Source organism: Fundulus heteroclitus, chromosome 10 (genome assembly GCF_011125445.2).
Source record: "Fundulus heteroclitus isolate FHET01 chromosome 10, MU-UCD_Fhet_4.1, whole genome shotgun sequence".
Taxonomy (NCBI): Eukaryota; Metazoa; Chordata; class Actinopteri; order Cyprinodontiformes; family Fundulidae; genus Fundulus; species Fundulus heteroclitus.
The window spans coordinates 1,503,507-1,530,215 of NC_046370.1; the positions used below are offsets into that span (position 1 = coordinate 1,503,507).

The 26,709-nt window shown below is 39.4% G+C and overlaps 2 protein-coding genes across 3 annotated transcripts; both read right to left on the reverse strand.

Moving 5' to 3' along the window:
- Positions 1-250: 250 nt before the first annotated feature.
- Positions 251-10,646, reverse strand: prodh2 (proline dehydrogenase 2). Of its 2 annotated transcripts, none has more exons than XM_036141758.1 (11): positions 10,554-10,646; positions 9,880-10,262; positions 9,566-9,756; positions 8,135-8,261; positions 7,713-7,784; positions 7,526-7,606; positions 4,834-4,977; positions 4,563-4,729; positions 2,876-2,986; positions 1,503-1,591; positions 251-1,170 (listed from the first exon to the last, which is right to left on the reverse strand). In XM_036141758.1, exons 2-11 carry the CDS (start codon positions 10,105-10,107, stop codon positions 989-991), a joined length of 1,392 nt encoding a protein of 463 aa, XP_035997651.1. In that variant the 5' UTR covers positions 10,108-10,262; positions 10,554-10,646; the 3' UTR covers positions 251-988. The 2 variants fall into 2 exon arrangements, with proteins under 2 accessions (XP_035997651.1, XP_035997650.1); XM_036141757.1 differs by having other exon boundaries at positions 1,488-1,591.
- A 3,329-nt stretch (positions 10,647-13,975) lies between these two features.
- tbx6 (T-box transcription factor 6) lies at positions 13,976-20,794 on the reverse strand. The gene is made up of 8 exons (XM_012852411.3): positions 20,398-20,794; positions 19,743-19,941; positions 18,673-18,940; positions 18,446-18,589; positions 18,106-18,176; positions 17,966-18,024; positions 17,615-17,873; positions 13,976-15,800 (listed from the first exon to the last, which is right to left on the reverse strand). The coding sequence occupies exons 1-8, from the start codon at positions 20,465-20,467 to the stop codon at positions 14,765-14,767; spliced, it is 2,106 nt and encodes a 701-aa protein (XP_012707865.2). The 5' UTR covers positions 20,468-20,794; the 3' UTR covers positions 13,976-14,764.
- Positions 20,795-26,709: the final 5,915 nt, after the last annotated feature.

Consider the following 26,709-nt stretch of genomic DNA (forward strand, 5'->3'; position numbering starts at 1 on the left):
CACCTCTGTTACAAATACGTTTTATAGTATATTGCACTAGTGTGTGTATGCAGATGATACTGCTGTTGATGTTTAAGATTTTATGCTACTGACTGAACCAAGTATAGTCATGTAGAAAAATAAACATTTACTTAATTCAGAAAAGACATTCACATAATGTCTGATATTCTGTTTATTTAGGGGTAAGAATCAAGAAACAGGAATATTTTATTTGTCACCGCTATGAAATTTCTCTTTGCCCACGCCGGTTCACATTACAGTTTACATTACACATAATGAAGGCAAAAAAAACAGACAAACAAACATGCAATGAACAAGGGTTACATTTTATTAGTGTTCAGGAAAGTAACAGATAAAGATAATGAGGTAGAAGGTGAATTACACTTTTTTTTTTTAATCCTATAATGCAAAATCCTAAGTAAAGAAAAAGTTTGGACACCCTGGTCCCTAACAGCTGGATCCATCTACCACCTCTGCTATCGGCCTGAGGAAAACGGACCCCTTCCTTTGAGGCGTTTTCTGCAGGTTCAGCCTGTATCAAGTCACCCTGACAGCATCTCCACAAGCTCAACATCTAGGCTTTGACTAGGCCGTATTTGGGACTTTTGTTTCTACGTTCTCAGCCAGTCCTTGGTGGATTTACTGATGTGTTTTGGTTCATGTTTGCAGGGTCCAATTCCACTTTAGTTATGCTTATAGATGATCTCACCACGTTAACCTCAACCTACCTCTTATATGTCAATAGCTTTAAAGTGACATCCGCAATTAAATATATTTTAATAAAAAAAAAACACTCCTGGCAAAGCACACACCTTCCTGAAGCGTTTAACAGAAAAGGCATAAGTTACTTAAGCGAGTCTTGGAAAGCTTTTAGGACAATAAAGTGAGTCTCCATCATAACAGGAAGTGGATACACGTCTTTGGGTCTAGATTGTTCTGAGTGTTCTGAGTGTTTCGGCAGCAGCGTCTCTGTGCTGATTATCTGTTATTAGCCGCCACCCCTCAGTCTCAGCCTCATTCTGTGTCTGAGCTCCTGCCTCAGCAGGTCTCTTTCTTTGCGGATGCCCTGCAGCACGGTGCGGTTCTCCTGGGCCCGGCGCACCAGGTAGGGCAGCGTGTCGTCCACTGAGCCGTACGGCACCGACTTGTACACAGGATAGCCCTCCTTTGCTGAACAAAAGAGAGAAAAAAATAAAATAAAACATGATAGAAATTATATATTGTGTTTATTTATCTGCCTTAGGGCTGTAATGAAGAGGTCCCCAACCGAGGCCCTCTGGACCTGCTGTGTTTTTAGGTGCTTCCATAACCGATTTATACTGTATGAACAGGCTTATGCAGCCCTTCATGGCATGTCGAGGTGCAAATGCAATCATCTGAATCAGGTATGCCGGGCGAAGAAAACGTCGGAAACAAGCATGGCCCTGAGGACCAGAGCTGGGGACCACAGCTGTGATGCCAACATGGGGTTCTTGCAGGAAACGTACGAGCGTTCATCTCACCCAGAGTGAGGGAGACGTGATCACACATCCCCAGCAGCTGGCCGAAACACACCGAGCCGCCATCTTTGTCTATCCCCAGCTCCTCCATCCTGGAGAACAAAAAAAACCCACAATATTTAATGAGATTTATTTTATAGTTAATTAAACACTCAGTGGACTCAACCATCAAATAGTCAAGAAAAGATTAAGACCTCCAGTGATGGCCTGTTTGGACATATGGATGTTTAATGTCAAGTTAAACATGTCATTTCAAGGCACTTTCCAAAGTCAAATCAGATTATACAGATTGGGTCAGATTATACAAAAAATATATATATATAATTTTTGCTCACTATCTAACCTTTAAAGTTTAGGCCAGACTTGTTTTGGCTCCTCAAACCTACTGCAGGCGAAGAGCACTTCATTAATTTTAGTCCGTGAGGCAGACACCCCGTCTACTTTTAAAACTAATTTTAAAACGTTCCTTTTTGACAAAGCTTCTAGTCAGAGTGGCTCATGTTACCCTGAGCTACCTCTATAGTTATGCTGCTATAGGCTTAGGCTGCTGGAGGACATCAGGGTCTATTTCTCTCACTCTGCTGAGTTCTCCTACTACTCTCCAATCTGCATTGTTTGTTGTTATTTCAGCTTTTAACTTTTTGTTCTCTGTCATTTTTACTCTTCATAGAAGGTACACCTGGTCTGGCATTCTGTTAGCTGTGACATCATCAGGGGAGGCAGATCATCCACTATTACCATCTAACATAGAAAGTACTCCTGGGTCAATGTGAGCTTCTGAGCTTTCTGTGTCTCTGCTCTGTCTTCTCTAAGCCCCAGTGGGTCGAGGCAGATGAGCGTTCACACTGAGCCTGGTTCTGGTTCTGCTGGAGGTTCTCCTCCCTGTTAAAGGGGAGTTTTCCTCTCCACTGTCGCTTCATGCATGCTCAGTATGAGGGATTGCTGCAAAGCCATCAACAATGCAGACGACTGTCCACTGTGGCTCTACGCTCTTTCAGGAGGAGTGAATGCTGCTTGGAGAGACTTGATGCAACCTGCTGGGTTTCCTTAGAGAGGAAACTTATGTAATTTGAATTTGGAAAGAGCCTTAAGATGACTTGTCGTGAATTGGCGCTATATAAATAAAATTTTATTGAATTAAATGTGGCCAGATTTGTTTTTGTTCATGATTGGGTTCTGATTTCATGGAGAGGAGCCACAAAGAGGTCCAGACTGTATCCTAGATCAGCCTTTCAGCCTCAGAGTGACCTCCCTGTGTCCTCCTTTGGATTCTCGTTTCATTTCTTCTCCAAACCTTTTCCTTTAATTGATTCATGCATTTTTTTTTCAGTCATGCAACTTTTTCTAGAAAACGAAAAAAATGTTCATCTTCCTACCTGTTAGCAGCTCGTCTCACAGACTCCTCGTTGTGCGTAGCCACGATGACCCTGCAGCGGTCGGGTTTCTGGGATATGGCTTCCAGCATCACGTCCAGGCAGCCGTTATAACTGTTGTTACAAGAAGGCATGAAAAGTTGTCGCTCTGGATTCTGCTGTGAAAGCCTTTGATTAACGAAGCGAATGACGTCTTAATGACAAAAATGGAATTTATGTATCGCTTTTCTAGCCTTACTGACCACTCAAAGCACGTTGCACTAGAGCCACATTCAAGCAGTCGTGCTCACACACCGATACGCAGACTGGTGGGCAACCTGGGGTGAAGCCCCTTGCCCAGGGGGACATCAAAATGGCATCGAACCCACAACAATCGGATTGCATGACGATTACTTTTCCCACCTTTCTTTTATAGATTTGTATGCGAAGAACATATTAACATTTTAATGCATGTTATGGGTGATACAGGTTTTAGATTTAGCTTTGGCTGCAGGAACTTGTCAAAACCCACGTTGGAAACTGAAAATCTACATAATTTAATGCATCAATGACTGTCTAGTCCAGGGATGTCAAACATACAGCCCGCCAAACAATTTAGTCCAGCCCGGTGGCTAAATGCATTATCATTATTCAAAAAAAATTTTTTAAAAATAAATATATATATATATATATATATATATATATATATATATATATATATATATATATATATATATTTTTTTTTTTTTTTTTTTTTTTTTTTTTTTTTTTTAATCCAGTGTCCTGTCTGGAAATGTGGCAATAAGAATTGTTGTCTTAATGCCAAAAAGAGCTCATCAGATTTGACTTTAACAAGTGGAGCAGTACTGCTTTTGCCATAGTGCTCCGCTTGATTTATGAATGTGAATAGTTTTATTATGATTCATGCAGGAAAGTAGGAGAGGTAAGGAAGAACAAGAAGAAAAAAGAAAAGGTGAAAGAAAGAAGAGATAAAAGGAAGAGAATGATAAAACAATTATTGAAAAAAACATGTACTTCGTTTAATTGAAAATCTGCAGTTCCTATATTGTCCACGGGGGCGCTGTGTTTTAATCAGCAGATGGTAGCACTGAGCTTCAGATGTAGAAAATTGATTTTAAATAATTTTTTAATTTTTATCTGTTTGATGTATTTTGTCATGCAGGACAGTGTTTTTAAGTTCTAAAAAATGTGAATAAATGTTTTTCAACATTGTACAATCACTGTGATCAGTTCTTATGCATAATGCTCAGGTAAATGTTTAACTGAGTAAAAGTATTGTTGAAATTGCACACACTTTTCTTAAAATCGCTGAGGTTATTCATAATATATTGTGTAAAAGTAAAATTCATTTAATATAAAAATCAACAACAAGTCCACTTTTATTAGTTCTATTTAATCTTGCAATGAGTTCACTCGAGTGGCCCTCTTGAGATCAGATTAAGCTGAATGCGGCCCCTAAACCAAAATGAGTTTGACACCCCTGGTCTAGTCAACCCCGCTGGTCAAATGTTTTGTTTGTATACATGTCTCCTGAAATTTTGTATTACAAATATTATATTCTATGTTTATATATCTCTTGTAATATAATAACCTAACAAATATTGCTTTCAGTCTGTCCCTAGGGGTGAACACATGAAAGTGAGTCAATAACTTATAATTGTGCAGCTCTAGATTTAGATGTGCCTCAAACCTCTTATTGGTCTCCTCCCAGCTGGGGTGAATTGGGTCCAGCCGGCCCTCCTTCTCAGCCAGCTTTCGCTCTTTGTCCATGTAGGCACCTCGTACGAGCTTCACCCCCAGACAGAAGCCTTCAGTCTGTGACAGGTGCAGCGCCTCTGACAGCAGAGACCTGGACTCCTGATGGACAGACGAGAAACCTCTCAGTCACCAACACTCAGTGCAAACAGTAGAAATGTTCAGATATCTGAGGGATGTTTTGAACCGTAGGTAACGACAGCTGCCTTTAGATAACATTGATATGTGTTCCAGATCCAGGCGCCATCTTTGTTGAACTTCTTCATCAGCGCCATCGTGACCAGAGTGAGAGCCGGGTTCATGTAGGTGTACTCTGCATCGACCAGCACTCTGACTTTGTTAACACTCGCCTGGAAAAAAAATTAAAAAAAAGAATCAACATATTACTGTAAATCTGCATGAGATTTAAAAACTTCACAACGTAGCTTTTCATGCTGTTACACAGACGTCACAGAAGTGAGGCCTTATGTATGGAAGGCCATTGCAGTATTTATTTCATTACATAGTCAGCTAAGGATGATGATACAGGTGAATCCTAAAATAGATAAATAAGTGTTGTCAAAACAGGGATATAATTTAACTATCTGAATCGACTGTAATGAAGCGAGGTAACGTGCAGGACACAGTGGACTGGAGTTGTCCACCTCTGCACTGAATCTTTCTTACATTAATCTTGTTCCCTGCTTTAAAAGTAAAATCCAACCAGGCTCTTGCACATGACGAATTGATGTATTTATTTTATTTTTTACTTTTATCTTTAATTTTCTTGCAATTGCAGTTTTATTCCCCTGTCAAAATAGTTTTAGAGATGATTTTGTTCCTCTTTTAGATAAATATTATAGCAGCAAAAACTTAGTGAGTTGGAGTTTGGGTCTGATTAAGCTCGTCTTTTGCTGCTTTAGAACTAACCTTAGATTAGAATAATTTGATTTTTCACTAACATAAACTTTGTGTATAACTCTGTCTTTGTTTTTGCCACTGTCGCCTAAATTTCCCCATTGTGGAACAATAAAGGATTTATTATCTTATGTTATCTTACCTTATTATGCAAAAACTAGCAAAATGCAGACATTTGTGATTTCATCCTTTCCCAAATGTCCCGATTTATCAAAACCAGATACTATACACCAAAACTTGCTCATTTTTTAAAAAACTGTTTTATTGTTTATGTGCGGATCAAAGGTAGAAGTGCATTCAAAACGTTTAGCAAAATATCTGTGTTATTATGACCAGGACCTAAAACAAGTTGTTGAAGCATTCAGAAGAGAAAACAAAACATGCCCTGGTGGCTTGAATGGATTTGCGTGGATGATTTTGACTAAATTTACTTTAAAAAGTAAAGAAAGATTAGTGTATTGTGACTTCACACATCAAGATTTTTAACACTATTTTCCCAATTATACACTCAGAAGGAGTTTCATATCTTGTATTTTTCAGATGAATTATTATTTTAGAATGTTTTTTCTTTTCTTAATGTATACTATTAGCCTGAATCAGACTGACAGAATAAAGATTAATCCAAATTTTTGATTTAAAGAAATGCAACCAACATACAATGTTACAATCTCTATTATATTTAACCGTGCTATTTACACTTATCTCAGTTGGGTGTTCCCGATGCCAAAAAACAATTAAAATGCTGTTTTCATGCTCAAGTGTTGGAAATCATCAAAAAATATTTTAATCAGACAAAAATAACATGAGACAATACAAATTATTGTTTTTGAATGAACTCAAAAACAAATAAGCTATTCAAATCAACCTGCCCCTATGGCAAAATGTAGGGATTATTATTATAATTTTTTTTCAATTTTACTTAAATTGAACCAGTTTTACATCAGGAAAGAAGATAAAAAGATCTTAAAATGCAACATATCATTCTCTGATCTTAAAGAAATTAAATCCATTTACATCTATCAGTTTTCAAAGGCTTTGGGACTCAGTGGAAAAAATTATTACACACAAATGGGGAAAATATGGATTGGAGAGGAACCTTTGTAGGAGTATTTGGTGAAACACAATTACTTTACATTGATAATTCATCCAGGAGGTCCCAAAACAACCCAAAACCACATCTAAAGCACTGCAGAACACACCTTGTCTAGTTAAAGTCAGAGTTCATGATTCAACAGTAAATGACAGGGAATAAAAATGGCCTCCATGGGAGGGCTCCAAGACCAAAGACTTTCAGAAGCTGAAAAACATTTCAGAAGAAGAACCTCACAGTGACGGTCAAACATAAAGACGGTAGGCTAATGTTCTGAGGCTTCTTCAGAAGTTTAGCAAGTTGGCATAGGAAGTGGGCTTAAATAAATAACTTCTCCAATGAAGAGAGGGTCAAAGTGACAAATTGTTGGCAGCTGGTGTTGTCAATGGTGGTGGCACTGGTCATTACTTTTTTAAAATAGAGCCAGGTTGGTTTGGACAGCTTTTGCCTCATTAGATGAAATCCTCATTTGAACTTCTTTGGTTTATCTTTGTCGGACATTAATTAGCAATCTGATACTGAAGAACAGTCAAGTTAAAGTTTGATCCAAGTATCTCATATTTTTAACCAGCGATGATCAAAAGCAGCAGCGGCTTATTAAGAGGGTTAATTTATACTGGAAGCTGCAAATTAGTTATCAATTTCAGCACAATTAGCCAGCCGTGGTGTAGAGCAATATTGTTTTTTTTTTCCAGTGTATAAAATATGCATAAGACAGGGGAGGTTCCCATTTGACACTGACTAAACAAGCAATAAAAAACCGCTGAGGTAATTGTTAAGTTAGTTTTTCCCCCTATAGGCAGTGCTGCCCTGGGTGGTGTGCCATATTGCCCATACATAAAAAAGCCACTAACTACAATTGCATTCTGTAGATATAACGCTAACAAATAAATAACACTGGGAAAGGTTACCTCTGCTATTTTGTTCAGTCTCTGCAGACCACACATGAAATGTGCCGCATCTTCTTCCTCTAACCCAGGAAAAGTTAATCTCTGGAAATGGTATAAGTCATTCAAAATGCCAGTCATACAGTCAATGTAGTAAAAATAGTAATAATACACAGTATAAACTGTATCAGTCAGAGGATTGCTGGCTTACTTCTCCATCCATTGCTCGGACAAGGAGGCTCACATCGTACGGTTGTCGGGCAATCAGGGTTGTGAGTTTGACCTTTGGTACGAGCAGATTATTTTCATCAGAAATATATAAAACACGTTTTCAGCGATGGATCAACATGACAGACAGAGAGAGTGGGCAGAGGGCAGGTGAGTGTTGAGTTAGCAAAAAACAATCTAGACCTGCAGTTGACAAAAAGCAAACACTGAAATGTGGATTCTTATCTTTTTTTCCCTCCATATACAACATGTGTAGGCATTCATTGCTGTCATTGTGCATGTGATAAAAAAAGAGTGTACGCTTAAAAAAAAAAACAGCTAAAATTCTGTGTTAAATGTCATTGAGATGGAAAGAAAAAACATGTTCTATGTTTAATTTTTTGGCTTTGGAGGAAGGAGCCTTACACACAGCTCCGGACTGAGCAGAGCTGTGATCTTCAGCTGCATCATCGGGTCTTTGCTCCAAGCGTTGCTGTGCGACATGCGAACACATTCCAGCATGGCCTCCATGTTGTAGTCGTATCTTGTTTCTCTGGTGGGGATTAAGGTTATTTAGAACCTGAAGATTTAGCACACATCCAAATATTTAACATAACATCAAGTAATATGTGTGTGTGTGTGTGTGTGTGTGTGTGTGTGTACTCATTTATGTAGCCTATTAAGGACCCTATCTGGCATGTTCACCAACCTTCCGAGGACCGAAAAGCCTTATGGGGACCAAATACGGTCCTATTGTGGCAGACCTCTATTTTTAAAGGTTAGGAGTTAAATTTAGAGGTACGGTGTGAATTTATTTTTGGTTAAGGTTAGGGGTGGTGTTAGGGTTTGCTGTAGGTAATACAAAGTCCTAATATGAGAATAAATGCAAACTGACTGATAAGGTATAGATTATTAGGAACGTTTTTACAAGATATGAATTGAAGAAAAAAACTTTATATTATGCTCTGTCTTTTTTGGGTTGATGACATCAGAAGAGGCACAAGAATCAGGCTGATTGGTTGAATAAATCGGAGAACGAGCACCTTTTCCTTTTGACAAAAAGACTCAGAGACATTTTTAGTTACAGCAGGTTCAAATTTATGTGTTTGAGGCTGTGTTTGACTCCTATAACCACTCAAGCTATGGAGCAAACAGTGGTGATGTGTAGTACAAATCTGTTTAAATCCTTGTCTGAATCTTTCTAAATGGTTTGCATGTATATCTGCCAGTTCGCAAAATCTACTTTCATGTGTTTTGTTTTTTTCCTGCAGAGACGTTGAGTGTTCTCACACATGACCCAAACATTTTGCAGCAGCCAAATACAAGCAAACACTTTTGAAAGAGATATTTGGCTTAAAATATTAAGAAAAATCAAATTAACATTCTGATTTGTCCTTGATATAATTTGATAGGCCTAGTGGAGAGGTTGGAATGGAAGAAACTGATTTTGTGCACAAACTAGCTTTGCGCAGGAGCTGGTTTAATTGATACGTTGATTGATGCATGGTGCTTTCTCTAAATAACCCAAAATTAATGTTTTTGTGCAACATGCATATGGCAACATACCACCTCCACTGAGAAAAACATGGCGGTGGAAGCATCATGCTGTGGGTAGGCAAAATGTGGAAGAACAAGCAAACCAAGTAATCTTTTGTTTTCAGTTCACAATTATGCAACTATTTTGGTCTATAGAATAAATCCTAATGAAATATGTTGAAGCAATTTCCCTCTGAGATTATTAAAGTATATCTGATTCTGATTCTGATTCTGAAGTCTGGGATTGTAACGTGACAAAATGTGTAAAAGTTCAAAGGGTTTAACTAGTTTTACAAAGCACTACAGGAATTAAAGGCGTACCCCGTACTCTCTCCAAGGTCTTCCTCTATGGGGACAGCCAACATGGGCCTCAGTCCCAACAAGCTCATCTTCCCCATGGACTGGGAGATCTCCCTCTCGTTTTCTCCGGCCACAAACTGGGCATAGACGGTGGGCCGCAGCAGTAAAGAGAACCCCCTCCTCCCCAGGAGGGTGCGTGCTCCTGCCATCAGCTGAAACGGATGAGAAGAAGAAAGCTGAAGAGACGACTAGGGGCGATGGAGCTGAATCAAAACTGATACAAAGACAGAGCTTCTGACGAGTTTTATAGTCTAAATCATAAACTTTAGTCCCACCTTTCCACAGTTGTTTACCAGCAGAGGGAAGGAGCACAGGTGGAAGACACCCAGAGCACGGAGAAGCTCGGCCAGACTCTTCACCCTGAAGGCGCTGGGATCCTCAAATGCCAGGCTTGCAGAGAGGAGCCCCGGCTGCCGGACCGCCGCTGTCCTGGAGGTGGCAGTACCCAGAAGCCTCAGAGACAAGAGGTGAGGGAGGGACGTTCGGAGCGAGGAGCACAGCATTGTCCCAGGAGAATTAAAGATGTGTTTATCAGGTTGTGCTGGGAACCAATTTAGAAAATCTTCAATGTCTTTGAAGTGTGTAAACACACAATGAAGTGCTGAACGTTACAAGGATCCTCAGTGTCAGACAGTTGCTTTCCTTTCAAGCAGAAGACCTAGAGGAAGAAGAAAAACATCTGCAGGGATTCCCATTGCAGGATAACATTTTTTCTAAATTTTACAAAACTTCCATGTGAAAGAGCTAGGGAGCCACATAGATAAATTATCAACAAAACAGCAATTTTAAAACGCTATTAGACACAAACTCCTACTCACTAGGGTTTTACTGCTATAATATTTATCCAAAAGGGCAACAGAAATAATCTCTTAAACTATTTGACAGGGGAATAAAACTGCAACTGCAAGTAAATGAACATATCAGGGAGAAAAGAAACAGAAAGTCTTACCCTCTGTCCCATAATGCCACCTAGAACACCTCAGTGATGAAAGCAGGTAGCAGCAGTTTGACGGTCCGAGCAGCGGACTCACGGGTTGATAAATGATTGTTGCGAAATTTGAGTAAACACCAGGCTGACCCTTAGCATTGCCTCACATACCTTCACTTGGGTTGCAATCCACAGACAGGAGACGCTAATTTGGGCATAAACATGAATCCTGTTTCAATATATTCAAGTGATTAAGCTATAGAAGTGTTCTGCACCACAAGATTGTAATACTTTTGCTTGTGTAATGCAATGATGTGCTAATACAGTAGGTAACTGCTTTTTCCGTTACATAAAAAAAAAAACCTTCAGTTCTCTGCATTTTGTAAATGTGTTTCATCGCTTTAAAACTTGGTGCAAAAAGTATTCATCATAAAAGTCTGATTTTTGAAAAGCACATTGTTTGGGGCTGGTGGCAACCTCCGGCATTCACTGGGTGAGGGGCAGGGTCCACCCTGGACAGGTCGTCAGTCCAGGGCAATTTGAAGAAACCAATTAACCAAACAGTTATGCATTCGGATTGTGGGAGGTAGCCGGAGTACCCGGAGAGACCCCACACATGCACAGGGAAAGCACGGAAACTCCATGCCACGCATTGACCTTCTTGCTGCAAGGCAACAATGCGGCCCCATGTTTCACTTTAACGGTTGGAATTTAAACCCAGTTTGAGAAAGAAACTTTGCGGTGTTGGAAATACTCGTCAAGGAGATAAAATATTGATCCTCCCAGAAGAAGTTGTTCTTCCTTGCAACCTAAGGAACGTTAAGAAATAAAAACTTCCTTCAGGACCGCCTGACAGCTGTCGTCTGAGCTGAGACCTTTCAGGGACTGTGGGACACGTCATGAGCAGCTAAGCCGGACCTTTCCGGTTTGTTTCTGACCCGGTCTGTTTATTACCTCAGAGGTTTGCACAGGGGAGCTGCAGGACAGCAGCGCCTCAAACAAACGTACCCCGGCAGTGAGTTACTGGTTACTGATCACTGTGACATGTTTGTGTGCAGCCAGGTGGTTTGCATGTCAAGTTTTCTCACACCGCTTCTATGTAACGTGCTTTTTTTTTTTTTTTACATTTTGACCCCAAAAACATGCTTGTTACTATTTAAAAAGATTTTAAAACATATTTTTTTAAAGTATGTTTTCTTTTCTTTTGCACTGTTGAAAGCCAGCAAAAAAAAATATTAAATTGAGTTTAATTTCCTAGCAAAGAACATAAAAAACGACTAATAATGTAAATCAAGAAAAATACAATTTATGAACTTAAGGTCTAACTTTATTAATTTATTTAAAAGAGGTAAAAGAAACCGATCACAGGAGCAACATGTTTAACATTAGATGGATGTTATTTAATTAACCTTAACAGGATTTTGGCTTAAGCTGTTCAGATCAGCTCATTTAACTAATTTTGAACCAGTGAATCTTTAGTCACTAAAAGGATATTAATGACATCAGTCTCCATCTGACTGCACATTTAATCTGACAAATTAATCTAAATCTGACTCAGCCTAAAACTGAAATTTATAAACCTACATATTTTAAATTACAGAAACATAATTCTTTGACGGCTCTATTTAAAATTAAATAGAAAATTATGAACTGACATGTTAAATGTCAGTTCAATGTAAAAATTCTTTTTAGAGTATAATATTTTAATTAGGTATTCATTCTACTAGATTTATTTATGTAGCTAATGAGGTGAAAACTTGAAATGCTGAGGAAGCAACTTTATTAGCAGACCAACGCATTTCGGCTTGTGGCATTCATCAGGGTCCATTCACCAGGTCTTTATCCCTCTCCTTGTACCTTGGAAGGAGGTGAAGTTGATCTGTATCTCTTAATGATACCTATACTGTGGAATGTTCTTCGTAAACATACATCTATTCCAGTTATTTGGATTTGTGCAAAAAAAGCATAATAATATCACTACTTCCCTGATGTAGATCAGCTTTAAAAATATTCTTCCTGAACGTATCCATGCCTTAGATAATTTTAGTAAACACGCACAAATGTCCTCGTTTCAGTTGCTTTTGTCAAACTGATTCATTCTTTCACCCTTGTCCTGTTGTCTGTTACACAATCTGTTAATTTTAGAGAGGATAGCACTACTAATTTACAGGAGGTTGAGTCATTTAGGGCAGCGACTCAAAATCCTGGGACAGGTATCCTACTGGGAGTGAGCTAGAGAGGACATCTTAAGTGTGGGAATGGATGCAAACGGGATGCCTTTTAACAAAAGTATGAATCAATTTGTAAAAATTCCTCAGCTAATCTATTTTCTGAGTATGAAAAGCACTGAAAAATCAACGTTGACCTCTGGAGATGATTTTATCTCACGTCCTCCATCTTCCCCCAACAACAGAAATGTTGCTCTTCCTCCTGCCTTGTTTGAAACAGTTTCAGTGGTTTCAAGATGTTTCCAACTTTAGTAGATTCACTGTTATCGTGCACTATAAAATTTGCTAATTTAAATATAATTTATTTTGTTTGTGTTAATTTTGTTTTTAAAATGTTTCAATACTTCAAATGGCATCAATCAGGGTCTGTTGTGTTTGCATTTGTTTTTTAGGCCAAACTTAGAAAACTTGAATAAAACCATGAATAAGGTTTCATAATATCTTTCTTTAATACCTTATCATCTTAGTCAGTGCTTATTTTGTATAATTGGGTCAGGAATTAGTCAATTTTTTGTGACATGCAGTTTCCTATTTGATTGTGTTAAGTTTGAAAGCCAGAGTTATTGATAATCATCTGTAGAGAAAGGATGGTAGGAGGTGCTATTAGATAGGCCGTGAGCTGATCAATAGCTATTTGATCAGGAATCCACCCTTCGTTAACAGGTGAGTACCACTTAATTCCACCTAACTCATGCATGCACAGGGAGAACATGCAAACTCCAATCAGAAAGACCCCAAGCCGGGATTTGAACCAAGGACCTTCTTGCTGTAAGGCAATAGTTCTAACAACTGCGCCACTGTGCAGCCCATTTTGAATTTGTTTGCCATTTGTTTCATATTTAATTAGTTAATTAACCAACATGTTATTAATCTTTAAGTAATCATTTGTCATAAAAACTGATGTGATGGTTTTATTTCATCCCTTTTATTTTATTTATTCCTGAACTGAGATGAAGTGACATATGAAGCAATGAAAAGGACTCAAACATAACTTCCTCTGGTTTTTATGACAGATGTGTCATTTGACAGATACACCTTTTAAATTAAATAAATGATCATTAGTTATTTTATTATTTTATTATTTAGTAATGGTCTTGTAATTTTTAATGGGTGCTTACTAATGAATACTTAGCTTTTACAAAGGAAATAAAGTAAAATAAAGGTTAGGATCCATGTAATTTAATCAAACAATCTATTGTTTATTGATAGCCTTTACACCGCCAATTAGGGCAAATGTACAGAGATAAACAAAAAAAGCATAGAACCATAAAAACAAAGAACAAACAATTAGGAATAGAATCTGTGATAAAAGAATAAATAACAAATATTGAGCTTTTCCATATTCATGTCTTATTTCCAGGTGCAATACTAAACCATTCAACAAAAAAAATTTAATTTCATAAACATTTTTCAATTATGGCTTGGTTATTCTTAACTCAATCAATACTCATCATTCAACATTCATCATTGTATGGTTATATGTTATTAACAAATATCTTGTTCATTTTAATTAATAGTTCATATTAATTAATTGGTAGGATTAAACGTTAGAAGATAATTAATACTATTTAATCATTAGGTAATACATTACTACTGAATGATCCATCAGCTTCAGTTGTATAATACTGCACACTGCAATATTAAACCAAGGTCTAATTATAATACTAATTACAGTAATTAGTTATTCGCCCAAATAATAAACCATTACTTTTAAAATTGCGCCTCACTCAGTGGTTTAAAGATAAATCTGCTTAACTTAATATTTTAGGAGAAAGGGGGAAAAGTACAAAACTCTATTAGCTGGACACTTTTATTTCTCACACTGCAGTGAATATTTAGAGCATAAATCTTCAAAGTATATACAAATCATAATTATTATCACAACTAATATCCATTAGCTGAACAGTTGAGACATTCATAAAAGGTTTACTACTGCCTCTGATACTACATATTGCTAATTTCCCTTAAAGCGCCTTGAAACCAAACATTTCTGCAGCATTTATTTTAAAACACTGCTCTCGCACTAATGTAGGACCCCTGGGAGTGCGGGTGGCTCTGCTGGTGCTGTCTGTAAAGGTGCCTGAAGGGTGCAGAGAGGGAGGAGTGAGGGTCCTGATGCAGGCGGAGAGGGTATGAGGGGAAGCCGGGGTAAAGGGCCGGTGGGGGGTTGGAGGAAGGCAGGGATGGATCCAGCTGAGGAAGAAGAGCCTGGCGGTGCAGTACCATCTCCGAGCGATAGGGGGGAGCAGAAGCGAACTGAGGGATGGCACTGACCCCAGCTGGGGGGTATGAGCAGGTGTAGGAGGTAGACGAGGGGTGCGCCTGAGGAAGGGCTGCAGAGGTGAGGGACTGCTGGAACGAAGAGGGCACAGCCAGGCAGGAAGAGGGAGGGAAAGAAGGGTGAGGAAGGGAGGATGAAGAGTGGGCGAAAGAGGTAGGAGGGGGGAAGGCAGTAGGAAGGGAGGGGCCTGCGGCTTGGTGACTCCGGTTGGAGAAGTTCAGAGCAGAGCTGGGATTTACACTTGGAAACGAAAGAGTTTGCATTTGTTGGGGGAGAGAAGGCAAAGCATAAGAGTGGCAGCTGCCATTAGCAGGGAGGGAGCAGGGCACAGAGGCACCTAAAGGCTGGTATTCAGGATCGCTATTCATAGGAAGCACATTCGGATAGGTAAAAGCTGCTGACGTCTGAGCCACAGGAACATCAGGCTCCCCCTGATGCCCCTGAGAGTGGGGAGATGTTTGGTCCTGCAGGCTTGACGGACACGTGCTGGATGTGGCGCTGAAAGCAGCTGGAGTGTGGGGGCTGACCGTCCCGGGGTCCAACAGGAAGGTGCCAGAAGAGGGGGAGGAGGAGTCCGAAGGTGGCGGCGTGGGGAAGCTGAAGGAGGTCTGCTGCAGTGACGGGGTGGCAGGGAGCATGGGGGAAGGGTAGTCCACGGGAGGGAAGGAGGGTGGAGGGTGGGACGTGCTGGAGGAGAAGGAGGAGGACTGAGGAGCTGAGAAGTTGGGCTCATAGGTTGCTTCAGCCATAACATCTGAGCTGTGGAAGCAAAAATAAAAATTTTAGTACACGTTTATTATCTACTTTATGAAAAATATTAACAAAAAATCTTCAATATCAGAAGAACCTTTTCCTATTTTTGTTTTGTTCTTATTTTTTTAAGAAAGCGGCAACATTTTTCCTCTTGGATTTACATAATTAACTGACTTTAACTGTCCAGTATTATAAAAAGTATATAACTGGATCTGAATGGAATCCTATAATAAGTTTAGACTATATCTGCAGTGACATTTATCACTTGGTGGCATGTGAATAAACTAAGCCATTCCAACAAGAACATTTTCTAATCAGTCGAGGAGTTTTTCCCACATTATTGAAATTTCTGTTATTTTTGTTTTATTTTCCATAAAACCTCATAACATAACATGCTAAAACCAAATCGGACCTCTACCATGTTGAAACAGCTTTAATCTCAAAAACATCACTATGTATGCTGTACGCTGTTTTGTAAACCTTTAATTTGTTGTCCCATTTTAAATTGAGCGATTACGCACAAAGAAATTTATAATTGTTTAAATGGTGGTGGTGCGCCCCATAAACTCTTCCTGTGTGAAACACGCACTGAGAGCAGAACATAGACAGCATTTCCAAAACGACTACCTGCCAAACCTGAAAACATGGCAGTGACAACATCCCCTTAAATCAAATACCTTTGCTGTTTACACCAGTTTATCAGACGTTACATGTTCCATTTACAGTACAGTATTTACATGTTTCACACAGTACTGTACATTCACATTGTAATGTATGTTTCAATGACAATAAAGACAATATTACTTATTACTTATTACAGGAAGACCATGGCGCAGTGCCTCCTACCTCAATTTTTTAATGCTAATGTAAAAAATAAAATCACCCAATGGGTTTTAATGTCCATTAAATACAAATTATTTAAATCCCTAAAGTGTTTTTAGAGATTTAGTCATTTTAAGAAGGTAGACGTCCTGTTCTTCCATGGCCCTCACTCAGGCTAGAAGTTAGCTTTAGCAGTTAGCTTTAGCAGTTAGCTTTAGCAGTTAGCTTTAGCAGTTAGCTTTAGCCTCCAGGACCAACTGATCTGGATTTATACTAAGTGAGGATGCTAGGAGAGTCATCTGTTGCATAAAGCCCTTTTACCTGAACTTCACTTGAAAAAAATTACTGCTGTATGTTTGTTAAAAAAAAAAAAAAACTGGATCCTAAAAACATATCGTCAGACATACTCTACCTGGCTTAGAAAATCTATTGTTATTTAAAGGCTGTGGCGTCCCTACCAGACACATCTTTAATATCACAGGATACGTTAAAGTGAGCATAGACATAACTTTTTAGTACTTTGTTTAGTACAGTTTATGTAAAACATTTTGAACAAATGTGCAATATAAAAAATAAATATCTAGAATAGGAAGGAGAAAAACACTTCTCTAATGCACGAGGTTGGACAGATCATGCATTATTTTAATGTTGCAGACTGTGATGCAGAAAATATATGGATTAAAACAAATAGAAGAGGTTCTGCGAATGCCAACATGTTTTAAAAATGCACGAGACAAATAAAATTGACAAGAAATCCTTGAAAAATCAGGACAAGGTAAAGACTTGGACCCAAGAACCAAACATTCTCCAAGTTGTTTTAAATCAGACTACATCACAGCAGTCAGTGCATGGGTCTCAGGGAACTAGTAGCTTCTTTCATTTGCCTGATAAAGATTAAAAACTATGTTAAATAAATATCTGCATGCTTTTGCAGATGTTCTTCCAAGGATGTAAGAAAATGCAACCAGCAGCATTCTTACATCATTATATTGCCTCACCTTTCAATCATGCTGTGTGCCGCTTCATTTTCCTGAGGTTCCTGCATCCCATTGGCCATTGTGATGCTGATGTCGGACATCTGGGAGCTCATGAACGCCTGGCCGAGGTCCAGTGAGTGCTCTGGGACCGGATAGGAGGCGTCCTCGGGTCTGAACCCGCAGGAAGAGTCGGGCAGTGGAGGCAGAGAGGCGAGCGTGAGGGCCTGCAGGTCAGAGCCGGCAGCTGTGGCCTCGGAGGTTTCACATGGATCACAGTTCACTTAAGGAGAAAAAGGAGCGAGTATAAGATCATTTACCTTTATAACAGGCTGAAAACTGAATTCAAAGTATAGTTGCGGTAGTTCTTCTCACCAGTATCCAAGGTTTCAGTCAGGGCAGCTATCTTGCGTTTCTGTCTTGCGTCTCTTTGCCTGCAGAAGAGAAAAAAAGTGACGTTTAGGTTGTTTATTTTATAATAAAGTTTATTTTTAAGAGGTCTGGTGGTTAATTACCTCTTGCTGTTCATGCCATCCTCTCGAAAGCCTTTAGCAAACGGGTTGGAGTTGATCTTCAGTTCTGTGATCTAAAATCCAACAAACAGCAAAGACTGATTATTATTTCTACTCCTTCTTCCTTATAAAACAGAAAGTGTGCATTTCCTTGCAAAGGCATTTACAGCTATTTTTACATTTTCACACATTAAAGCTGCAGAATTTAATGCATTTTACTGGGATTTCATGTGAAAGAGCAACAGAAAGCAATGGAAAGTGTCAGAGATTTGTCTTCAGCCCTGTTTACTCTGATTCCGCTGAATAAAACTGCTGCCCTCAGGAATTTGAAGGAAAGCCATACCTTGTTGTTCTGGTAAGCTGTGACTGTGATGAACTGGGTCTCGGGGAAAACAAAGGTGTGCTGTCCTCCGCCCCATCTTAACATGTCTCTGGCTTCAATCACATGGACTCTGGGCTGGTAACGATGCAGCGAGTGCAGGATTATCTTGAAGCAGAAACAAAAAGATTCACTCAAAACGTCAAAAGCTGCAAATAAAGGTTGGGTGTCGTACTTCTGCTTGCACCCACATGTCCACGTGTGTCCAGGGTGTTGTTGGTGAGCTTGGCGTAATGGAAGGAGACGGTGCGGCTCTGCCAGTGTGCGCCCGTGGCGGGCGAGTCCGGGTGGATGAAGACCCGGTCGGGCAGCCTGGCCTCCGCCCCTCCGACCGCCTGCCAGCCGCCGCCTTGGAAGCGGTAGCGGGAGTTGTCGGCCGGGACGATGTCAAGGAGGAGGATGTAGCGGAGAGATGGGTTTAAGCCCGACAGTTTCAGTCTGAGCCCCGGGAACATCCGTCTGGGAGGAGGAGAAGTAATTAAAAATGGTTGGTATCTTTTAGAGCTTCAGGCCGAGGCTGTCTGGTAGAAGATGAAACTCTTTGGTCCCGTTAAAACCACAACCTTCACTTAGACTTAGACACTTAGACAGCTTTATTTGTCATTTTGTATGCACAGAGTGCGTACAGAACGAAATTTCGTTTGCATACAGCTTGAAAAATCACAGTAAATTGCAGTAAATTACAGTAGATTACAGGATAAGGTGCAGCGGTGATTTATGTAAACAATTGAAATGTAAACAATGCAGGGGAAATAGACAGTGTGCAATTTCACAGTGTACAGGTGAGTATTATTAAAAACTGTGTAGTCTACGAATGTGGTAAAGAGTCCATTTTGTGGCTTGGACTCTGTACCACATTCAGTAGGTTTTATTGGGATTTTATGTGATAGATCAACAAAAAGCCAGGGGATATTTGTAACCTGGAAAACATAGATCCTTTTCAATCTTTTTTCTGCTTGTTTTACAAATGAAAAAAATCGAAAAGATGTGGCGTGTATTTGAGTTCAGTCCCCCTTACTGTGATCCCTCTGAATAAAATCCAGAGCAACAAACTTTGTAACTAGTAAACAAAGTCCAAAATGTGTGTAATTTAATCACAGTATGAATGCAGCTGTTCTGTGAAGGAATCAGCGGTTTGTTAGAGAGCATTAGATTTCAATCCAGTAAAACACATGAAGTTTGTGGTTTTAATGTGAGAAAATGTCAGCGTTTAGGAGGTACGGATGCTCCTGTATTTCATGGCTCCTGCTCTGTGCCTCACCTGCCCTTCTTGGTGATGATCATCTCGGTGCCAACTGAGCTGAACTGCTTCCATAAAGACGAGTTCTCCAGCTCCAGCTTCACCTCGTCTTTTTGGGGCTTTGAGGAAGCCTCGCCGGTGCCAGCAGCGGGGCCCAGAATCCTCGGGGCCCCATCACAAGCCGGGGGAAACAGCGGTATCCGTACAGAAGCATCCCTGTCTGTGGAAACGGACCAATCAGGGCTTTAAATACTTTAAAATGAATCGTCGACACAGAGCAGCTGTTTGTCATGTTCTCAGTTCTTCTGAACGTTTGAGTTGCTCAGAGTGTCGGTATGGCCACTTTTATGGAGCTACTTTCTGAATTTTAGAGGAAAAGCTGATAGCTGCCATGTTCTTTTATATTTCCCCTTTTGAATAGGTGCGAGGAGAAATTAGTCTCTGTGTCACGTCATATTTATATCCCAGGAAAACATTAAAAAAAAACGGATTACTAATCAAAACTTCCCAACACAGAGATTAATTTATGATATCCATCTTCTCATGTTATTTTTTCTATTTCGAAATAAATTAGGGAATGAGAGCTTTATGTGACAGAAACAATCATTGACTTTAGCTCAAGAACTGTCTGTCCCATGTTTAAATGTTTTTTTTTAATGCATGAGGACCCTCTTACCTCTGTAAAAGCCGTCTGCCATCCTTTGAGGTCCCACAGATAAACCAGGGTACATCTCCATATTCAGCATTCTCCTTTTTTGTCTCCTGGCCTCCTCATCTGCTGTAATTTAATTCCTCCCCTGGCCTGGCCTCTTCTGTACAATGTGTCAAAGACCAGAAGATGCTCTTTAGTTGATGATGCTTCGTCCTCAGTCTGTGTTCGTGACGCCGTCCTTTGCAGTAAGAGTCCAGCGCTCCAGGCCGGCTCTGTTAAATAGGTGTGTGGGACTTCACACCTTGGGCCAAATGGTCCCATTTTCACCTCGCTCCTCATTTCCCTCCCCTGATTTCTCCTCCCCATCCTCTAAACTTTGCTCCTGCATCTGCTCGACAAACAAAAACATTAATGGTCATTATAGACATGATTTTAAAAACTTCATTAGCAAACAACTACAGGTGCTTGGTTCCAGGTACTTAGAGATTCACTTCCATACAGAAAGCCCATATTTTCTATCTTCAGCTGCCACATTATACATGTCGGATTAAATAATACTACATATACTTCAGCGATGGTATCAAGGTGTTACTTTATTGTATCTGTAATACTGTATCCGTTGGTTGTGCTGTTCTTTTTATATCTCTCTTTGCAGGTGATGAAGCAGACTGAAGACGTTTTATCATTCTCTCCCTTTTATCTCCTCTTTCTTTCACCTTTACTCCCTTTTTTTCTCGTTTTTTCTTTTCCTCTTCTACTTTCTCATTGTAGTGTCCATATAATATGAAATACTTCCTGTATGAATTATAATGAAACTATTTACATGCATAAATCAAGCGGCGCACTGTGCTGAAAGCCGTACTGCTCCACTTGAGAAAGCAAAATCTGTTGGGCTCTTTTTGGCATTAATTCTTATTGCCACATTGCCAGACAGGACACTATAAAAAAAGTAAAGTAAACAGTAGTAGTCATTATTAATAGAAACACATTGGTTCACCTGAGACGTGACTTTAGGGGATCCAGAATCCAGATGAGACGAGGTGTGCCGTTTTAAACCAATTAGCTTGTTCTTTTATGGATTTCACACATTCTTAAAGGTCTTCATTTTTTAATTCTGTGAATTATGGATTTTCATACATCATTTAATACCTTCTTTCTATGTCATTTTGCCACTCAGCACATAGAAATATATATTTTTTACCTGTATAATCATGTCAGGGATAACAGATTTTAGAGACGTTGATGCTTTTTTATTTGTTTTTTGAAGGGCTGGACGGTAGCCACCTAGGAAGCATCCTTACCCTGCAGGTGGAAGGTCTGGGGTTCAAATCCTGGACAGGGTGTCTTTCTGCATGGAGTTTGCATGTTTTCCTGCTACACATGGGTTCTCTCTGGGTGCACCAACTTCCTCCCTCGGTGCAAAAACATGCATGTAAGGTTAATTAGTGTCTCTAAATTGCCCTTAGGTATGAGTGTGTGCAGGATTGTTTGCCCTGTGTGTCTACATGTGATGGACTGGACAATAACAATAGGAGATACAAACCATAACTGGATTTTACAATTTCTCTTATTTATCAATCTGATAATTCAAAGATGCAAAGCTTCTATGCATGCACATACAGTTTCAGTAAGGAGTTTGCATGCAACCACATGGGCAAATGTTTTCATCTATTATCGGTAAAAGAGATATCGTAACTAGCTTGATCCTGTGAAACAATAATTGAACTTCTAAATTGTGCATTAATTGTGATTAACCACATTTTTCATGCAGATGAGTTCAGATCCACAGGCCTGATTCTTGTCAGACGTCTGGAATCATGAAATCACTTTAATAAAACCTGTCGGACAGCATGAAGCAGACGGAAATATCTCATCTAAAGAAAGTCAAAAACAGAGAACAGAGAAATAAAGGCTTTGGGAACCATTATCCACAGATGAAGAAATAATAGAACAGCGGTGAAAAGTGGCTGACCCACTAAACTCACTTAAAGAGCTCATCCAGGAGGTTAAAAAGAACCAGAACCACATCCAAACCCCCGCAGGCCTCGCTTTCCTCAGATGAGGTCAGAGGTCATGATTCAACAATAAGACAGAGAGAATAGTGTAAAAATTGCCTTCATGGGAGAGCTCCAAGTTCAGAACCACTACTGACCCAAAAGGAGCATAAAAGGTCTCACATTTACTTATATATATAAAAAAAAAACATTTCCAAGACATTTGACTCACTTTCTTTGAACTCAAAAAAGAGTAGCTTTTTGAATGAGGACAACTTGTTTCATCAGGTATAAAAATCACATAACAGAAAACGACAGTAAAGCATAGTGGTGGTAGTGTGATGGTCTGGGCTTGCTCCGCTGCTTCAGGACCTGTCGTAGTAAACAGAACCGCGAATTCTGCTCTCGACCATGAAGGAAAACATCTGGCTTCAGATGTTTTCAGATGTTTGTGGCCTGAAGCCGGATCTCCTTGGTTAATGCTGCAGGACGATGATCCGAAGAAGACCAGTCCAACATCAACATCTGGATGAGGTCAGTTTATGCTCAAAAATTGTGTCGGTGCCAGAAAGACACAATTTCTCAGTGATAGGGATCCGTCTTTGGAATGATTTACCAACGGAAATAAAAATAGAAACTGACCTGAAAACATTTAATAGAAAGGTGAAACATTGGCTGAAAGAAAATCAAATATGTGAACATTGAGTCATTATGATTATGTTGGATGTGAGGTGTTGTTTTGTGTAATGTTGTTAGGATTGTGTAAGATGTTAGTGGTTGTCTTTTATAATGTATTTTATATATGATTGTGCAATGTGAGCTACGTTTTAGGAAAATGTATTTTATAAAGGCCTGACTGGGGACTGGGGTTGCAAATTAGCGTATAGGCTAGAAACCTTTCATGCAACACATCCACACATTTTGTTATGGTTCTGCCTATTACAATTATGAATGTAATAATGTGCGCTGCATTGTCCCTGACAAATAAACTAATAAAAAAATAATAATAATAATAAAGGCAACTAACTTAACTGAGATTTACCAATTCTGCTGTGAGGAGTTGACAAGCATTCAGACAGGTACGTCTGCAGGTTGGTAAAAGCTACAACACGCATCCAGCTGAGTCGTAACGTCTTTTAAGAGAAATACAAAGATGGGGAAAAAGTGTCTTCCCCTCACAGATTCCCTCAGTTTTTGCTCTTTGGTCACGTTTAATGTTTCAGATAATCAAACAACATGAAAAGGATCAGGGTAGTTACAACAATCCTTTTCCAAATTATGATTTCCTTCTTCGATGTGAAAAAGTTTTTCAAACCATCCAGGCTGTCTGAGTAAAAGTAATTGCTCCCTGAACCCAATAACTACTTGTGGCGCCCTCAGCAGCAACAACTGACATCAAGAGTTTGCGAAGAGTCTTCACCATCACCACTGGGGACTTTGACCTGCTCTGCTTTGCAGAAATGTTTAATTTAGCCACATTGGAGGGTTTTCAGGCCTGAACTGTGTGGTTTATGGTGATACCACAGTGTCTGATCTAGATCTATGACTTCGGACGGACACTCAAAAACTTATTTTGGAGCTTTGCTCTTATTGTGCTTTGGATCCTTGACCTGCTGCAGAACCGACGTGTGTCTGGGTTTACGGTACTGAAGGTCGGAGATGTTTCTGCAGAATGTTCTGCTAGAGAGAGAAAATTCATGATTTTATCATGAAGAAGCAAAGCAGGACCCCGAACCATCACGCTTCCACCACCGTGTTTCATGTTCTGGTTCTGAAACGCTCTCAGGTCACACGTAACATGACCCACGCTTTCCACAAAAAGGTCCGGTTTTGTCCCGTCAGTCCACAGAATATTTTCCTTCAAGATATTTTGTTGTGAATGTGAGACAGGTCTCTGTGTTCTCTTTGGCTCATCAGGGGTTCTGGTTTGGGAGCTCTTCCACGGAGGCCATTTTTCTTAATGTTGAATCTTAATCTTGAATGACCTGCAGAGATTCAAATGTTCTTCTGGGTTGTTTTGTGTCCCGGTTGAGTCGTAGATGAGCTGTTCTAGTTTTAGTTAGCCAACAACTCCTGGGAAGTTTCACCGCTGCTGCCTGTTTTCTGCAATAATTTCTTTCACTTTGATTCGCTGAATCCCAAACTCTTGGAATTTTCTGTAGTAAGTTTCCAGACTTTTTCTACTGTTTTTGATTTATATATATATTTTACGATGAGCTATTCTGTGTAAATTATTTATTATATCTCGGGTAATAATCAAGCCTGGGTTTTGGTTTGTGAAAATTAGCTTAGCTTCCTAACAAAAATGCTGTTTAATCATGATTTAATCAGGGGACAAGCTTTTTTTATTACCTTAATGAATAAAATGGTCATTTGTAAACCGCTTTTTGTATTTATCCCGGTTATCTTTTTAAGTTATTTTTGGAATATCTGAAACATTTAAATGTGACAAAAATAGCAGAACCTTTTAAAAAAAGTTCTGTTTATGCACATATTTAAACTTATATGTATAATTTTGAAACTTTACAATAAATTAACAACTTTTGTCTTTGTTGACCACTGAAGTTGTTTAAGAACAACTTAAATGCACAGAGACCCATCATGATAATTTCATCCATGCACATGTTGTGTGTAAATAAACTTCCCACCAGAAATGTACTTAAACCTTTTTTCTGTTAATTTAACGAGCACATGTTGCAGAGAAAGATGCTAACTTGTTTTTATCCATGCAAATCACCTCTAACTGCACATAAATGTGGTAGGAGTAACGGCAGCCCCCCTGCGGCTGCTTGATGACTTGATGACACGTCTCTTCCTCCCTGCAGCCGGCCTGTTAAACTCTCTCTGCAGGGGTCAAAGCTCTGGACGCAGGTGGAAGAGGACCGCAGTTTGGCTGACGGCTGCAATTTGGCCCTTAGACAAACACGAGTGTCTGCAAGTTTTTTATACGCGTCTAAGTTCAGGTGCATCTCCGAAGACTTAGATATCAGAGTATTTGTAACCAGCTGAGCAGCTCCCAGCCTCTTTGGTTCAGTTACTTTGTGACTGGATGTTTATAACTGGAGACAGATTTACGGCCTCTTTAGAATCAGGAATATTTTACCCCAGAAGTTCGAGGCTAGTCTGCAGAACGTGGTTTGTTGTTTTCTTGCTGATGTGAAAAACAGAACTAGTTATTTTTGATGTAAGCGGGCTGCTTATTTTCATCGTCGTCCGTTTTTCTTCAGATCAGCATGACAGAGCAGTAAAAGCCCCTCCTGTCTTTCCTTCTCTGTTTCTTCCTGATTATGTTTCTACAGCTGTTTCCTGAGCATCACAGTTTTCCAGTCCTTTGTTGTTCCTGTGACAGGTAGCATATATCTAGTAAAATAAATATTCTATTTACTCAGCACTTTAAAACAGGCTTCTGTGGCAGTCAGTGCCTTGCAAAAGTATTTTTTCTCTTTTGAAATCTTCTAGTTTCTCACGTTAACCAAAAGTTCAACGGGATTCAAAGAAAAAGACACGAGATTCAGTTTTTCTTCTCCAAATGAACATCTGTGTGAGGCACAGCTGTATTTAGCTCTATATTACTACAGTTACAGCTAAAGGGCGCATAAAGCGTAATGCTGGCACCGCCATGTTTGTAGGTATTTTTTGCTGCTCTGTGTTGAATATAGACCAGAAGATTTAAATTTGATCTCCTTCTTCCATATACCACCTGAGTTCCTTTCATTGCTTTTGATTTTTTTTCTCCATTCTTCAATAAAAGCCTGATTTGTGGAGTTCATGTCTAATAGTTGCTCTCATTGAGCTGTGGATGCCTGCAGCTCCTCCAGAGTTACCATCGGCTTCTTGGCTGCTTCTCTGAAAAAGAAAGCTCGCCTATCCTGACTTAAACCTGCTTTAACTTCTTCAGAACCGCCACCCTGATGTTCGTTGTTCTCTAAGGAACCTCTGAGTGCAGAAACAGAACAGCTGGATTCATACCGAGACTAAATCACATTCAGGTTGGACATCTTTGCTAAGCCGGTGACTTCTGAAGGCACTCGGTTTTACTTAAAGGTATCAAAGCACAACAGAAAACAGAACAACACATTTTTTTATTCTTTTTATTTTAAAGAATAAAATGCTGATCATGCATAATTTTCCTTTTGGACACAAATATGCACTGCTTTGCATTATATAGATTGTGTGTGAAGTTAATTATTTAAACATCACGGTAATTAAATGAAGACCAGCCTTAGCCACACTATTATTTATTTTTGTGCAGAAAGGACAAATGTATTAATTCTCTTTCTCCAAATGTTTGATTTTCCTCCTTTTTCTCTCAAACTAGACATAAGAGTGTGGTTCTTGAGGC

Coding starts and splice junctions, on each gene's coding strand:
- prodh2 (XM_036141757.1), bottom strand. CDS start 10,107: ATGCTGTGCTCCTCGCTCCGAACGTCCCTCCCTCACCTCTTGTCTCTG. Junction 4,730..4,833: donor CATATCAATGTTATCTAAAG/GCAGCTGTCGTT, acceptor TCTGTCCATCAG/GAGTCCAGGTCTCTGCTGTC. Junction 2,987..4,562: donor TGGGAGGAGACCAATAAGAG/GTTTGAGGCACA, acceptor TTGTAACAACAG/TTATAACGGCTGCCTGGACG.
- tbx6 (XM_012852411.3), bottom strand. CDS start 20,467: ATGCTGAATATGGAGATGTACCCTGGTTTATCTGTGGGACCTCAAAGG. Junction 19,942..20,397: donor GGCAGACGGCTTTTACAGAG/GTAAGAGGGTCC, acceptor CCGTTTCCACAG/ACAGGGATGCTTCTGTACGG. Junction 17,874..17,965: donor GACTGAAACCTTGGATACTG/GTGAGAAGAACT, acceptor TTTCTCCTTAAG/TGAACTGTGATCCATGTGAA.